We start from the raw sequence: 12767 nt of genomic DNA on the forward strand, positions 1-12767 counted from the left end.
CGCGCCAGACCTTATTTGCATACTTCATTTGCATACATTAATATGAATGAGGCAAGGAGAGGCCGTTCCTCACGCCTTCCTCGCTGATTGGCTGCTCCGGCTGCCGCTCAGTGACGCACACCCCTCCCGGCACCGGAGGGAAGTCCCGCCCCACCGGCGAAGCCCTCCCCTCCCTCCCCCTTCCCGTCCCACCGCCCCGCGCGGCCTCTCGCGCCTCCCATTGGCGGAGCCGCCTGCCAATCCGCCATTTCAAATGCTCCCGCCCCGCCCCTTCCCGCCGACCGTTACGGCGTAAACAACCGCCGCTCCCCGCCCCGCCCCTTCCGCCTCGCGACCTTCGTATTCCAAACCCACCAATCAGCGCGCAGCGCCCGCCCCCTTCCCTCTTCCCCCATTGGCCCGCGTCCGCCGTTGACATCGGAAGCCAAGCTCCACCCCCCGCCGGGAAGGGGCGGGACCGAGCCGCCAGGCCCCGCCGGCACTGATTGGCGCGCGGCGCGGGGAGGCGTGGCCAGCGGGGCCCGGAGGCTATAAAGGGCGGCGCTGGGCACGCGCCGCGCTCAGTGCGACGGGTGGGCGGCGGCAGCCGGGCCGGCGGCGGGAGCGAGCGGCGGCGCCGCGGATCGGCAGGGACCTGCCGCTCTCCGGTGGGGAGAGGGGGGCCCTGCTGCGGACCCTGCCTCTCCCCACCCCCCTGGCCACCCGGCGAGGCCCCCCCGGGGGAAGGGGGGGCCCCTGCGCGGCCTCTGCCGGGCCCAGCGCCATGGTGAGTGCTCCCCGGACGCCTGGGCCCCCTCCGTGCATTTGGCGGGGGGGAGGAGGGGGGTGGGACCTGCTGTTTGTGGCCCGCCCTGAGCTGGGCAGGGTTTGAGGGGCGAAAAGGACCCAAATCCCCTCCCTAGCTGCCTCCCCCTTTCCCCCCAGCGCCCCTTTCCCCTCAGGCTGACCCGGGGGGGCGGATATGGCCCCTTCTTCCCCCCCCCCCCCCCCACACTCCCCAGCGTGGTTGTGTCGGACTCTGCCCAGAAAAGGCTGAAACCAGCCCAAAGAGGGGGAACAGCCTGAAACTTTCTGCCTCTGTTCCTCTGGGCCTGTTTATTTTGGGAGGGGGGTTAAACGCAGCCCCTGGATCTCCCCCCCCCCCCATGCCATGAGCTGCTGGTGCAGCAATGTCTCATTTCATCCCTTTTCCCTTCTTTTGCAGGAGACTCGAGGCGCCTGGCAGGTGAGTGTGAAAGCAGAGTGGTTTGGGGCTCGGGCCTGGCACCCCCCTTTCCTCCCCCCCCCCCCCCAGGGCCTGGTCTGGGGGAGCCCTCAACCCCCGGGGCAGCACCAAAACCTCCAGGCGCTGCCGCCCGTTTCCCCGCTGCAGGCCGGGACGGGAAAGTTTTGAGCGCGTGGAGTCGTTCCCTTGGGCCGCAGGAAGAGGAGGAAAAACAGCGGCCGTGGGTGCTCGAGCTTAAATAAAAACAAGGGTTGCGTGAGGCTGCCCCGAACCCGCAGCCCTCGCCGGCCGGGCACGGCCAAGCCTCCGCCGCTTCCCCCCTTTTCCGGCCTGTTTGGGGGGCTCAAATCCCGGTCCGGGCCTGCTCTTGCTCCCGCTTTGGCAGGCCGAGGCCGGAGCGGGGGGGGGGAAGGAGGTGCCGGAAGCGACCTGCCCTTGCGTGAGGCCTTTGCTCCCGATGGACGTTCTCGCTCCCGCTCCGTTTCCCCCCTCGCCGCCCCGTCGAGGCGGCTCTGCGCCTGCGAAGGCGTCTCGGAGGCCAAGCGCCGGGCGAGAGCGGCCCGGCGGCCGCCTAGGCCTCGAGGACCGTCCGCTAAATCGACAACAAGTCACGGGGGGGGGGGGGGGGGGGGGAAGGGCCGCGCTTGGCCGCGGTGCCTGGCGGAGGTGGGCTTGTGGGGGGGGGGGGCAGCTTGTTTTGCTGCCCGAATCGTCTTTTGGAGGCTCCTTCCCTGCGCGTTGAGGTCCGGGCGGCCCCTGGGGGGGGGCTCAGGATGGAGAAGAGGGGGGAGTTTGGGGGCATTCGGGGAGCCCGGAGCCGGCAGCGGCCCCTTTCTCGCCGCTCGCGGTCTCGCCGAGGCCTTGTTGGCCTTCTCGGACGTTTCGTCTCGAGCGCGGCGCCGCTTCTCCGGCGCTTATTAGCGATGGTGGTTGGGGGGGGGGGGCAGGCTGCTAACGGTCCCCCCCCCCTCCACCGGCAGCACCCGCTGCCCAAACTTTTGCCGGCCCGGGCTGGCGGGTGGGACGCGCTCGGAGGTTCGTTCCTCGTGCGGCTGTTTGCAGGCAGGGTGGTGGGGTGCCCTCCCCCAAAATATACCCCCTGTCGGGGGGGGGGGTTCTGGCATGGAGCGAGTTGGCCGGTCTCAGCTCGGGAGGGGGGGCCCCTTTGGTGCTGACAGAGATGGGCCCACGCGGGGCGCGGAAGGTGCTGCCGGGGGGGGTCTCTGACACTCCCTTCCCGCCCCCCCTGGCAGAACTCCAACGTGGAGAACCTGCCCCCCCACGTGCTGCGGCTGGTCTACAAGGAGGTGTCAACGCTGACGTCCGACCCGCCCGACGGCATCAAGCTCTTCCCCAACGAGGAGGACATCACCGACGTGCAGGTCACCATCGAAGGCCCCGGTGAGCCGGCGGGGGGGGGGGGAGGTGGCCCCCTTTTCCCCCCCCTTCCCACCCAGCGTGGGGCTGGTGGGGGTCCCTGTCCCCGAAGCAGCCTCCGTCCCGGGGACGGGGCCCCCCCAGACCAAGCGGAGCGGGAGGGGAGCGCGCGGGACCGGCTCTCACCCCTCTCCCCTCTCTCCCCCCCCCCCCAGAAGGGACCCCCTACGCGGGGGGGGTCTTCCGCATGAAGCTGGTGCTGGGCAAGGAGTTCCCGGCGGCCCCCCCCAAGGGCTATTTCCTCACCAAGATCTTCCACCCCAACGTGGGCCCCAGCGGGGAGATCTGCGTCAACGTGCTCAAGCGGGACTGGAAGGCCGAGCTGGGCATCCGGCACGTGCTGCTGGTGAGCGGGGGGCAGAGCCGGGGGGGGGGGGGCTGGGGGACCCTGGGGCCTCGGATCCCCCGGCTGCCCCCACCGGGCACTGGGGGGGTTGCGGTTAAATTAGGGGTGTCCCAGGGCCAGACTGGGGTTAAATTAGGGGTGTCCCAGGGCTGCACTGGGGGATGTGGGGTTAAATTAGGGGTGTCCCAGGGCTGCACTGGGGGATTTGGGTTAAATTAGGGGTGTCCCAGGGCTGGACTGGGGTTAAATTAGGGGTGTCCCAGGGCTGCACTGGGGGATTTGGGTTAAATTAGGGGTGTCTGAGGGCCGGACTGGGGGATTTGGGTTAAATTTTAGGGGTGTCCCAGGAATGACCTGGGGGATTTGGGGTAAATTAGGGGTCTCTTGGTGACCTCAGAGGGGCTCTAAGGGCTGAGGCACCTTGTGGGAGGTCAAAGGGGGGGTTGGTTGGGCTCCTGCCCCCATGGGGGGGCACCTGGCAGGGCCCCCTCCCAGGAGAAGAGCCCAGGCGTCCGGGTCCTCCCCCCTAACCCCATTTCCCCCCCCCCCCCCCCCCCCCCCGCAGACCATCAAATGCCTCCTGATCCACCCGAACCCCGAGTCGGCGCTGAACGAGGAAGCGGGGCGGCTGCTGCTGGAGAACTACGAGGAGTACGCAGCCCGCGCCCGCCTCCTCACCGAGATCCACGCCCAGGCGCCCGCCCTGCGCCCCGGGGGGGCCCCCCGCGACCCCCCGGACCCCTGCGCCTCCACCTCGGCCCCCGCCACCCTCCCCGAGGGCCCCATGGCTAAGAAACACGCTGGCGACCGTGATAAGAAGCTGCTGGCCAAGAAGAAGACTGATAAGAAACGGGCCCTGAGGCGGCTCTAGGGGGGGGGCCGGGGGGCCCCGTCTCCCCATGGACCGGGGGGGGGGCCCTGTCCCCGTCCCCTCCCCACACAGACCCCGGTGGGGGGGGGGGGTGGCCTGGGCAGCTGCCTAATAAACTGTCCCTTTTCTCTTCCCACCTACTAATTTTTTGTTTGGGGGTGGTTAGGGGGGTTTGGGGGTGTTTTTTTGTTTTTTTTGGGGGGGGTGCAGGGGGGTGAGATTTCCCCCCCTTTTCTCTTTAAGTTATTTAAATTATACAAAACACCAAAAAGGACAAAAAAAAAACACACTGCAAGTTATTAAAGGCATTTTTTTTTTCTAGTGCTGCTGTAGTCTCTGTTCCCTGTTGCGGGGGGGGGGGGGGGAATCTGCCCCGGGGGGGGGCAGATTTGGGGGTATTGGGGCAGAGCCAAAGCCTGGCCTGGACTCCGGGCTGGGCCCTGGCAGGGGGCAGAACCCGGCCTGGATTTCCTCGTGCCTGGGTTGGACTCAGGCTGCTGGAGCTGGTTGGAAGCAGAGTCCGGCCTGGATGTGCGGAGCGGGCTGGAGCTGGGGGTGCAAAACCAGGCCTGGATCACGGAGCAGGATGAAGCCTGGATTCAGGTGGGTCGAGGCAAAATGCAGCCAGGATCATGACCGGGATTGGGTGCTGGGTGCAGACAAAACCCGGCCTGGTGGTCCGGACTGGATGGGGGTTGGAGAAAAAGCCCGGTCTGGATCCCCACCGAGCTGGGCTGAGGGCCAAACCTGGCTTGAGTTTCCCTTTGGGGCCGGAGCGGATTCAGGCTGAGGGGGGGTCAGACCTGGCCTGGATCTTTCTCCGAGGCCGGAGGCAACTCCCGGCTCTCCCCACCCGGTGCTGCCCCACACTGGGGGTCTCGCGTGGATGCTCCCACCCGTGCGTGTGCTGCACACTTGCCTGCCCTCGTGCGCTCGCGGTCCCTCGTGCTGCCCATCATGCCTCTGCCCCCCCCCACCCCGGGGACTCGCTCTCCCATGATGCTCTGTGGCTCCCTGCCAGCTGGGGCTGGGGCCTGGCTGCCCCGGGGCATGCTGGGAGTTGTAGTTCCTACACTGCCACCTCCCATGATGCTTTTCAATCTGATTTTTCTCCCTTCCCACCCCGTTCCCCCCGGCTGCCCCCCCCCAACGTTGATTAATTGGCCCCGACATTAATTAGCTTTTGCAGGTGCTGCCCCCCCCCCCCCCACAGCACTGTGGCCATCTGCTCCTGGCACCTGCTGCAATGGGCTGGGGGCTGGGTGGGGGGCGGGGGGGGGGGGGGCTGCACACTCATGACGGGGCCCCGGATGCCTGGGTCCCCAGGGGGCCATGGAGGGGAGCAAGGGCCTCCCCCCCCCCAAAATGCCTGGGTCCCTGGGGGGCGTGGCCACAGACAGGCTCCACCCCTGCATGTGCGGTTGACTTCAAAATCCACCTGGCAAATTGCCCCAATTACCCCCCGGGGGGGGGAAATTACATAAGAGCTTCCACCTGCCCCCCCCCCCCATGGTCCCTGCTTTGCTGGGAGGGGCCCAAGCACCTGGGCTCCCTGGGCTGGGAGGGAGCTGGGTAGGAGCCCGGACACCTGGGTTCCCCCCTGCAGATGCCTGGGGGTCTCCCCCAAACACCTGGGTCCTGCCCAGATGCCTGCCCCCCCCCCCCCCCCCCCCCGGGTGGAGTGGAGTAGGATTGGGGGGGGGGGAGCACAACCCTATATTAGCCACTAGAGAATCCCATTGCCCAGGTTAATCCCTGCCCTGTCCCCCCCCCCAATGTGTGTATATATATTGGGGGGGGGGGGGTGTCTGGCTGCCTGAACCCTCACCCCAGCCATGGGGGGGGGGGGGGGGAATCTCCAGGGAGGGGCTGCTGAGTTGGGGTGGGGGGGGGGTCAGCTGGGTCCGGCTCAGCCCCTCCGGCTCCCGCTAAGCCCAGATCACCCTCATCCCCCACAAAGGTGCTCAGCAGGCCCAGAATAGCCACCCCGGGGGGGGGGGGGGGGGGGGAACGCAACCCCCCCCCCCCCCCCCCCCCCCCGGGGTGGTTATAAGAGGCGGCGCGGCGGTGGTGGCGAGGGGGGGGCTCGCAGGGGCGCCGCGGCCATGGGCAACAGCAAGAGCGGGGCCCTGTCCAAGGAGCTGCTGGAGGACCTGAAGCTCAACACGCGCTACTCGGAGCAGGAGCTGTGCCGCTGGTACGAGAGCTTCCGCAAGCAGTGTCCCGACGGGCGCATCAGCCGCGCCGAGTTCGAGAGGATCTACGGCAACTTCTTCCCCAACTCGGACCCGCAGGTCTACGCGCGGCACGTCTTCCGCAGCTTCGACACCAACGGCGACGGCACCCTCGACTTCCGGGAGTACATCATCGCCCTGCACCTCACCTCCTCCGGCAAGACCCACCTCAAGCTTGAGTGGGCCTTCGCCCTCTTCGACGTCGACCGCAACGGCGAGGTCAGCAAGAGCGAGGTGCTGGAGATCGTCTCGGTGAGCCGGGGCCGCCGTGCCGCGCCGCGCGGGGGCATGCGGCTGTGTGCGTGCTGCTCCGTGCACACGCATGCGGCTCCGTGCAGGCACATGCACACGCACATGGCTCTGTGCACACACACACGGCTCCATGCAGGCACATACATACATGCACATACACACGGCTCTGTGCAGGCACAGCTCCATGCTTGCGTGTACGCACGCAGCTCTGTGCAGGCACATACACACGCACACGGCTCTGTGCAGGCACATACACATACGGCTCCGTGCTTGCATGTAGAGATGCATACATGTACGTACACAGCTCCGTACAGGCGTGCACGGCTCCATGCACACGCATACAGCTCCGTGCATGCACATACACACACACACAGAGCTCTGTGCACACGCACACGGCTCTGTGCAGGCATGCATGGCTCTGTGCAGGCACATAAACGCACGCACACAGCTCCGTGCATGCACACGCAGCTCCACGCTTGCATGTAAAGATGCCTACATGTACGCACACGGCTCTGTGCAGACACACACAGCTCCATGCTTGCACACACAGCTCCGTGCATGCATATGGAGATGCATGCACATATGTGCACAGCTCCGTGCATGCACATAGACACATGCAAACAGCTCCGTGCACATGCACATGGCTCCGTGCAGGCAGAGCTCCATGCTTGCGTGTACGCATGCAGCTCTGTGCACACACATGCGGCTCCGTGCACATATACACATGCACATGGCTCCGCGCACACACATGTGGCTCCATGCAGGCGCACACGGTCCCACGCTTGCATGTGGAGATGCATGCATGCACACGCACACAGAGGGATCCACGCACGCACACCCGTGTGGCTCCGTGCACGCTCATACGGCTCCACGCTTGCACACGCACAGATCGAGGCACACGCAGAGCGCACGCATGTAGCTCTGTGCTTGCACGCACAGATCCCTCCATGCACACACAGATCCATGCACACATACGGACACACGCATACGGCTCTGTGCACACGGACACACACACACACACAGACCCACGCACGCATGTGGGACCCTGTGCACGCACATACATGCATCGATGCATGCAGACACGCACACGGGAGCCGTGCATGCATGTGCATGGACCCCCCCACGCACACGCGTGGAGCTGTGCATGTGCACATACATGTGCATGGAGGGGGGCAGGCACTCGTGCACGGGAGCCGCGTCCCTCACACAGGGGCCGCACACACGTGTGCACAGCATGTAAAATCCCCCCCCCCATAGAGCAGGTGGCCGGGATTAATCCCCCCCAGCAGCTTTAGGGTTAATGGGATTACTGCCCCCCCCCACCCCCCCCTGCACCTCGTTAGGGCAATTAAATCCCCCCCAGCTAATCTCCCAGGATGGAAAATTCCCTGGGGGGGGGGCCGAGGCACCTCCCCCCCCCCCGGGGGTAAATTTAGCCCCAGCTCAGGTGGCTCCATGGGGTTAAGCTGCTTGCGGGGGGGGGGGGGGGTGTCACATCCTCACCCCCCCCCCCATAGGGACTGACCCATAGACCCCCCCACGGCCTCCTAATGCCGCAGGGGGCCCAGGCATCCGGGCAGTTCCTGCACAAGCCCCAAAGTGTGTGTGGGGGGGGGGGGGCTGGGGGGCCCTATGGGGGTCTCTGTGGGGCTGGGGAGCTTGGGGGGGGGTCCCTGGGGGGCTCCCTATGGGAATGGGGATGCTATGGGGCTCCCTATGGGGTCTGTGGGTCCCTGGGGGCTCCCTATGGGGCCTAGGGGGCTCCTGGGGGTCCCGGGGGGGGGTTGAGGGCTCCCCCCGGCGCTGACCCCCCCCCCCCCCCGGCGCCCCCCAGGCCATTTTCAAGATGATCCCGGCGGAGGAGCAGAAGCTGCTGCCGGAGGACGAGAACAACCCGCAGAAACGGGCCGACAAGCTCTGGGCCTACTTCGGGAAGGGCGACAACGGTACCGGCCCCCCCCGGCCCCCCGATACCCCCCCCTGCACCCTGATACCCCCCTGAGCGCCCCCCCAGCCCCCCAATAACCCCCCCAACCCCTCCCCACACCCCCATATCCCCCCCGGCTCCCAATACACCCTTAGCACCCTGATACCCCCCCCAGCACCCCGTGATATTCCCCCCCCCAGGCTCCTGGTACCCTCCTGGCACCCCAATATCCCCCCCAGGGCTCCTGACCCCCCCCAGCACCCCAATATCCCCCCCAAGGCTCCCAATACTCCCTTAGCACCCTGATACCCCCCCCAGGGCTTGCAATACTCCCCCCCAGCACCCCAATAGCCCCCCCAGGGCTCCTGATCCCCCCCCAGCACCCCAATGCACCCCCCCCGGGCTTTCAATATCCCCCCCAGGGCTCCTGATTTGCCTCTGGGACCCCAATATCCCCCCCTGGGGCTCCTGGTACCCCCCCCAGCACCCCAACATCATCCTGGGGCTCCTGATCCCCCCCCAGCACCCCAATATCCCTCTATCGCTCCCAATATCCCCCTGGTATTTGCCCTGGGCTCCCCAATATCCCCCCCAGCACCCCAATACCCCCCCCCAGCACGGAGGGCCCAGGCTGACCCCCGTTTTCTCTCTTTTCCCCCCCCAGACAAGATCGCGGAGGGCGAGTTCATCAACGGCGTCATGAAGAACGACGCCATCATGCGCCTCATCCAGTACGAGCCCAAGAAATAGGGGCCGGGGGGGGGGGTTGCGGGGCCCCCCCACGCTGGGGGGGGGGGCCGGGGCAATAAAGAGCATCCTGCAACCGCCGCCGCCTCCGAGCTGCTGCTGTGGGGGGGGCCCCAAAATCCTGCTGCCGCCTCCCAGCCCTCCACCCCCCCCCCCAGGTCAGCGAAGGGCCCAGGAATCCGGGCCGTTATGCAACACAGCGTCATCTTCCCCCCCCCCCAAGTTGGATTAACCCTAATCCTCAGCACCCAAATCCCCCCCCAGCAGTGAAGGGGGGGGAAGCAGGACGCCTGGGCTCATGGGAGGGGGGGGAATTGCTGCACCCGGATGCCTGGGTCCGCTCTGGGGGGGCAGCGCTCCGGATGGGTTCCCATCCCCGTCTGACACTCCGGATCTCGTCCCCCAGCTCAGACACGTGGGTCCCCGCGGTGTCCCCCCCCCCTCCCCGGACGCCTGGGCCCCCCCCCCCAAAAACAGAGACGGAGCCGCGTTTCGGGGCCATCCGGAGCCTTTATTGCGCTCAGGGAGCCTTGGCCGCGCGGACCCGCTTCTTCTTCACCACCACCGGCTTCTGGCTGCGCAGGATGGCGCTGGCGCGGCGCAGGGCGGCCTGGGGACACCGCGGGGGGGGGGGGGGGGGCACATGGTCACGGGGGGGGGACACGCAGGGATGGGACCCCCCCCTGCAGGGCTGAGCCCCATCCCAGGGATTCCCCCCCCCCCATCCCGCTCAGCGCAGGGATCTGCAGGCCCCGGCTCCCCCCCTGGGGTCACCCCACACCCAGGGCAGCCGAGCGCCCCCCCTTCCCCCCCCCCCCCCGCGGCGAGGGGCCCCGGCGTCCGGGCGCTCACCATGCGCAGGTCCTTGCGGTACTTGTTCTTGCGGATGATGTGGCGCAGGCTGCTCAGCGTGGCCCGCGCGTTCTTGTTCACCGTGATGCGGTCGTAGGAGGTGGCCGGCTTGCGCTGGCCTGCGGGGGGGGGACACGCAGGGGGTCAGGGCTGGCGGGGGGGACACGCCACACGGTGTGGGGAAGGGGGGGGGGGCCGTTGCCCACCTGCCCGTTTCTTCAGCACCACCACGACGCCTTTGCCGTCAGCCGCCGGCTCCACGCCGACCGTCTTGCGGTGGATGAGGCCGTTGTAGCGGAAGGAGTTGCGCGCCTTGAGGTTGTTCGGCTCCTGCGGCGGGGAGGGGGGGGGGGACACGCTGGCGGGGGGGGGGGGCCCGGACGCCTGGGTCCCTCCCCCTGGGGGTGGGGGCACCCGGGTTCTTTCCCCCCCCCCCCCATTCCATCTGGGTCATGGAGGGGCACCCGGACGCCTGGGTCCCTCCCTGTCCAGGCTGGGACATCGGGGGGGGGGCCGGACGCCTGGGTCCCTCTGCCTCCAGGCTCAGCCATTGTGGGAGGGGGCTCAGACACCTGGGTTCCCCCCCCCCAAATCCCATCTGTGCTATTGTGGGGGGCCCGGACGCCTGGATCCTCCCCCCCCCCCCTCACTACGTATGGGTCGCTGTTGGGGGGGGCCAGGACGCCTGGGTCCCTCCCCCTCCGGGCTCAGCCATTGGCCGGGGGGGGGGGGCGGACTCCCGGGTCCATCCCCGTCCGGACCGGGCCGTGGGAGGGGAGGGGAGGGGAGGGGAGGGGAGGGGGGCCCGGACACCGGGGCCGCTCCCGCCGGCGGCGGCGGCACTCACGGTGCTGTAGGTCTGGTTGTTCCTCTTGATGAGGAAGCTGGAGCAGTTCCGCACGATCATCCACTGCAGGTGGGACGACATGGCGCCTGCGGGGGCACCGAGAGCGCCCTCAGCCGCCGCCCCGGGCCCGGATTCCCCCCCCGGATCCGCCTTCCCGCCGCCCCGGGCCCAGATCTCCCTCCCCCGGGCCCCGATCCGGCCGCCCGGGCCCAGATCTCAGCTCGGACCCGCCCTCCCGCCGCCCCGGGCCCGGATCCCCCCCCCCTCAGACCCGGATCCCGCCGCCCCGGGCCCGGTGAGGCCTCTCGGGCCGGAGCCACGCGCGCTACCTCCGCTCGCCGCTGCCGCCGGAAACGGAAGGAACGCGCGAGCGCGCCGGAACCAGCCTCCACTCGGCAATCTCCGCCCCGCGCTCGGCGAGCCCCGCCCACCGGCGTTCGGCGATCTCCGTCAAGGCTCGGCGATTCCCGTCAGCGTTCGGCGATCCCCGTCAACGCTCGGCGATCCCCGTCAAGACTCGGCGATCTCCGTCAGCGCTCGGCGATCTCCGTCAGAGCTCGGCCATCCCCGGCGCCGCTCGTCCATCTCCGCCGCCGCCTCGGAAGCCGCCGGGCGGCGTTCGGGCGCCTTCGGCTCCGCTCGGGGACTCCCGGCGGGGTGGGCGGGGCTTCGGCGGCCGCCCTGCCCGCTGGGCGGTTTTCGCGCCTCGCGCGTGAGGCGTCGGGGCGCGCGGGCGACCGTTGGTGGCCGTTAGAACCGTTGGGGGCTCGTGTGGAGCCGTCGGGAGCGCGGACTCCCGTTAGATGTGCCGGGATGAGCCGGACCGGCTGGAGAGCGGGTCTGTCACGGCCTTCCCAGCCCCTCAGTCCTGGCTTCAGGGGGGCTCCGTCTCCCCTGGTCTAAAAAGGGGCAGGAGAAGGGGGCCGTGGGGCAGGAGAAAGGGACAGTGGGTCAGGGAGAAGGGGCTGTGGGGCAGAAAGGGAGACAGTAGAGCAGGATGGGGGGGCCGTGGGGCAGGAGAGGGGGCTGTGGGGCAGGAAGGGAGGCCGTGGGGCAGGGAGGGACCCGTGGGGGCAGGAGGGCGAGGACCCAGCCGCCCGCTCGCCTGCCCGAGGCTGTTATCGATGGCGAGGACGGAGCGGCCGTGGGGGGTCGATAGTCCCGGGGGGGGCGCGGGGAGGAGCCGGGACGCGGGGCTGTGCCGTGCCGTGGGGCGCAGTGGCCATGGGGCCGTGGGGCGCGCTGGCGCTGCTGGCGCTGCTGGGGGCCGGGGGGGCCCCCTTCGAGCTGCGCGAGGCGCTGCGGGCGCTGCGGGCCGAGAACGCCCGGCTGCGGGGCGCCGTCTCCGACCTGAGCCGGGCCCTGGGGCAGCTCCGCGCCCGCCTGCGGGACCCCCGCGGTGAGCCGGGCCCCCCCCCGGCCTCCCCCCCCCCACACACATCGCCCCACATTAACCCCACGTCCTTCTCCCCACAGATCCCGCCCGGACGCCGGAGCCGCCGGAGCCGCCGCTGCCCCCCCGCTGCCGCCTGGATTCGGCCGCCCCCGGCCCGCAGCCGCTGGGGGGGGCCCCTCGTCCTGGGGGCCGCCACCGTCGCCGCGCGCCGCCTGCTGCTGCCCTGACGCCGGGCCGGGGCTGAGGGGGGGGTGGGTCCTGCCTGGCCCCCCCCCGCACCCCGCCGGACCCTTCTAGGACCCCCCCCAGCACCCAGGACCCCCCCCCCGGAGAGGACACCCCACCGCCGAGACCGGCTCAGGACCCACCACCCTGCTGGTAGGTGCTGGGGGGGGGCGCAGGGGACCGCGGGGGGGGCGCAGGGGTGTCCGGGGTCATCCCCCCCCCCCTCCAAGGGGCGCTGCCGAAATGGGGATGGGCTCGTTGGGGGGGGGCGATTGATTGGGGCCCCCAAATCCTACCTGGGCTGGAGCGGGTCCTGAGCCCTCCCCATTCCCTGCTAATTAGCAGCCACGGTTAATTACACGGGGAATGTGGGTCGGTCGATGGCTCTTTCCATCCCTCTGGGCACAA

The 12767-nt window shown here is 69.1% G+C and overlaps 3 protein-coding genes across 4 annotated transcripts; 2 read left to right on the forward strand and 1 right to left on the reverse strand.

Annotated features, from left to right (window-relative positions):
* The first annotated feature begins 550 nt into the window (after positions 1 to 550).
* UBE2S (ubiquitin conjugating enzyme E2 S) lies at positions 551 to 4200 on the forward strand. Its single transcript, XM_067314348.1, has 5 exons — positions 551 to 766; positions 1205 to 1225; positions 2479 to 2626; positions 2818 to 3008; positions 3574 to 4200. The coding sequence occupies exons 1-5, from the start codon at positions 764 to 766 to the stop codon at positions 3877 to 3879; spliced, it is 669 nt and encodes a 222-aa protein (XP_067170449.1). The 5' UTR covers positions 551 to 763; the 3' UTR covers positions 3880 to 4200.
* Positions 4201 to 5962: 1762 nt separating this feature from the next.
* RCVRN (recoverin) lies at positions 5963 to 9043 on the forward strand. Its single transcript, XM_067314357.1, has 3 exons — positions 5963 to 6365; positions 8200 to 8311; positions 8957 to 9043. Exons 1-3 carry the CDS (start codon positions 5985 to 5987, stop codon positions 9040 to 9042), a joined length of 579 nt encoding a protein of 192 aa, XP_067170458.1. The 5' UTR covers positions 5963 to 5984; the 3' UTR covers position 9043.
* A 486-nt stretch (positions 9044 to 9529) lies between these two features.
* RPL28 (ribosomal protein L28) lies at positions 9530 to 11157 on the reverse strand. Of its 2 annotated transcripts, XM_067314359.1 has the most exons (5): positions 11068 to 11157; positions 10739 to 10824; positions 10098 to 10221; positions 9892 to 10010; positions 9530 to 9649 (listed from the first exon to the last, which is right to left on the reverse strand). In XM_067314359.1, the coding sequence occupies exons 2-5, from the start codon at positions 10817 to 10819 to the stop codon at positions 9560 to 9562; spliced, it is 414 nt and encodes a 137-aa protein (XP_067170460.1). In that variant the 5' UTR covers positions 10820 to 10824; positions 11068 to 11157; the 3' UTR covers positions 9530 to 9559. The 2 variants fall into 2 exon arrangements, with proteins under 2 accessions (XP_067170460.1, XP_067170461.1); XM_067314360.1 differs by lacking the exon at positions 11068 to 11157.
* Between the last annotated feature and the right edge of the window lie 1610 nt (positions 11158 to 12767).

This window comes from Apteryx mantelli, chromosome 34 (assembly GCF_036417845.1).
Source record: "Apteryx mantelli isolate bAptMan1 chromosome 34, bAptMan1.hap1, whole genome shotgun sequence".
In the NCBI taxonomy this organism is placed as follows: domain Eukaryota; kingdom Metazoa; phylum Chordata; class Aves; order Apterygiformes; family Apterygidae; genus Apteryx; species Apteryx mantelli.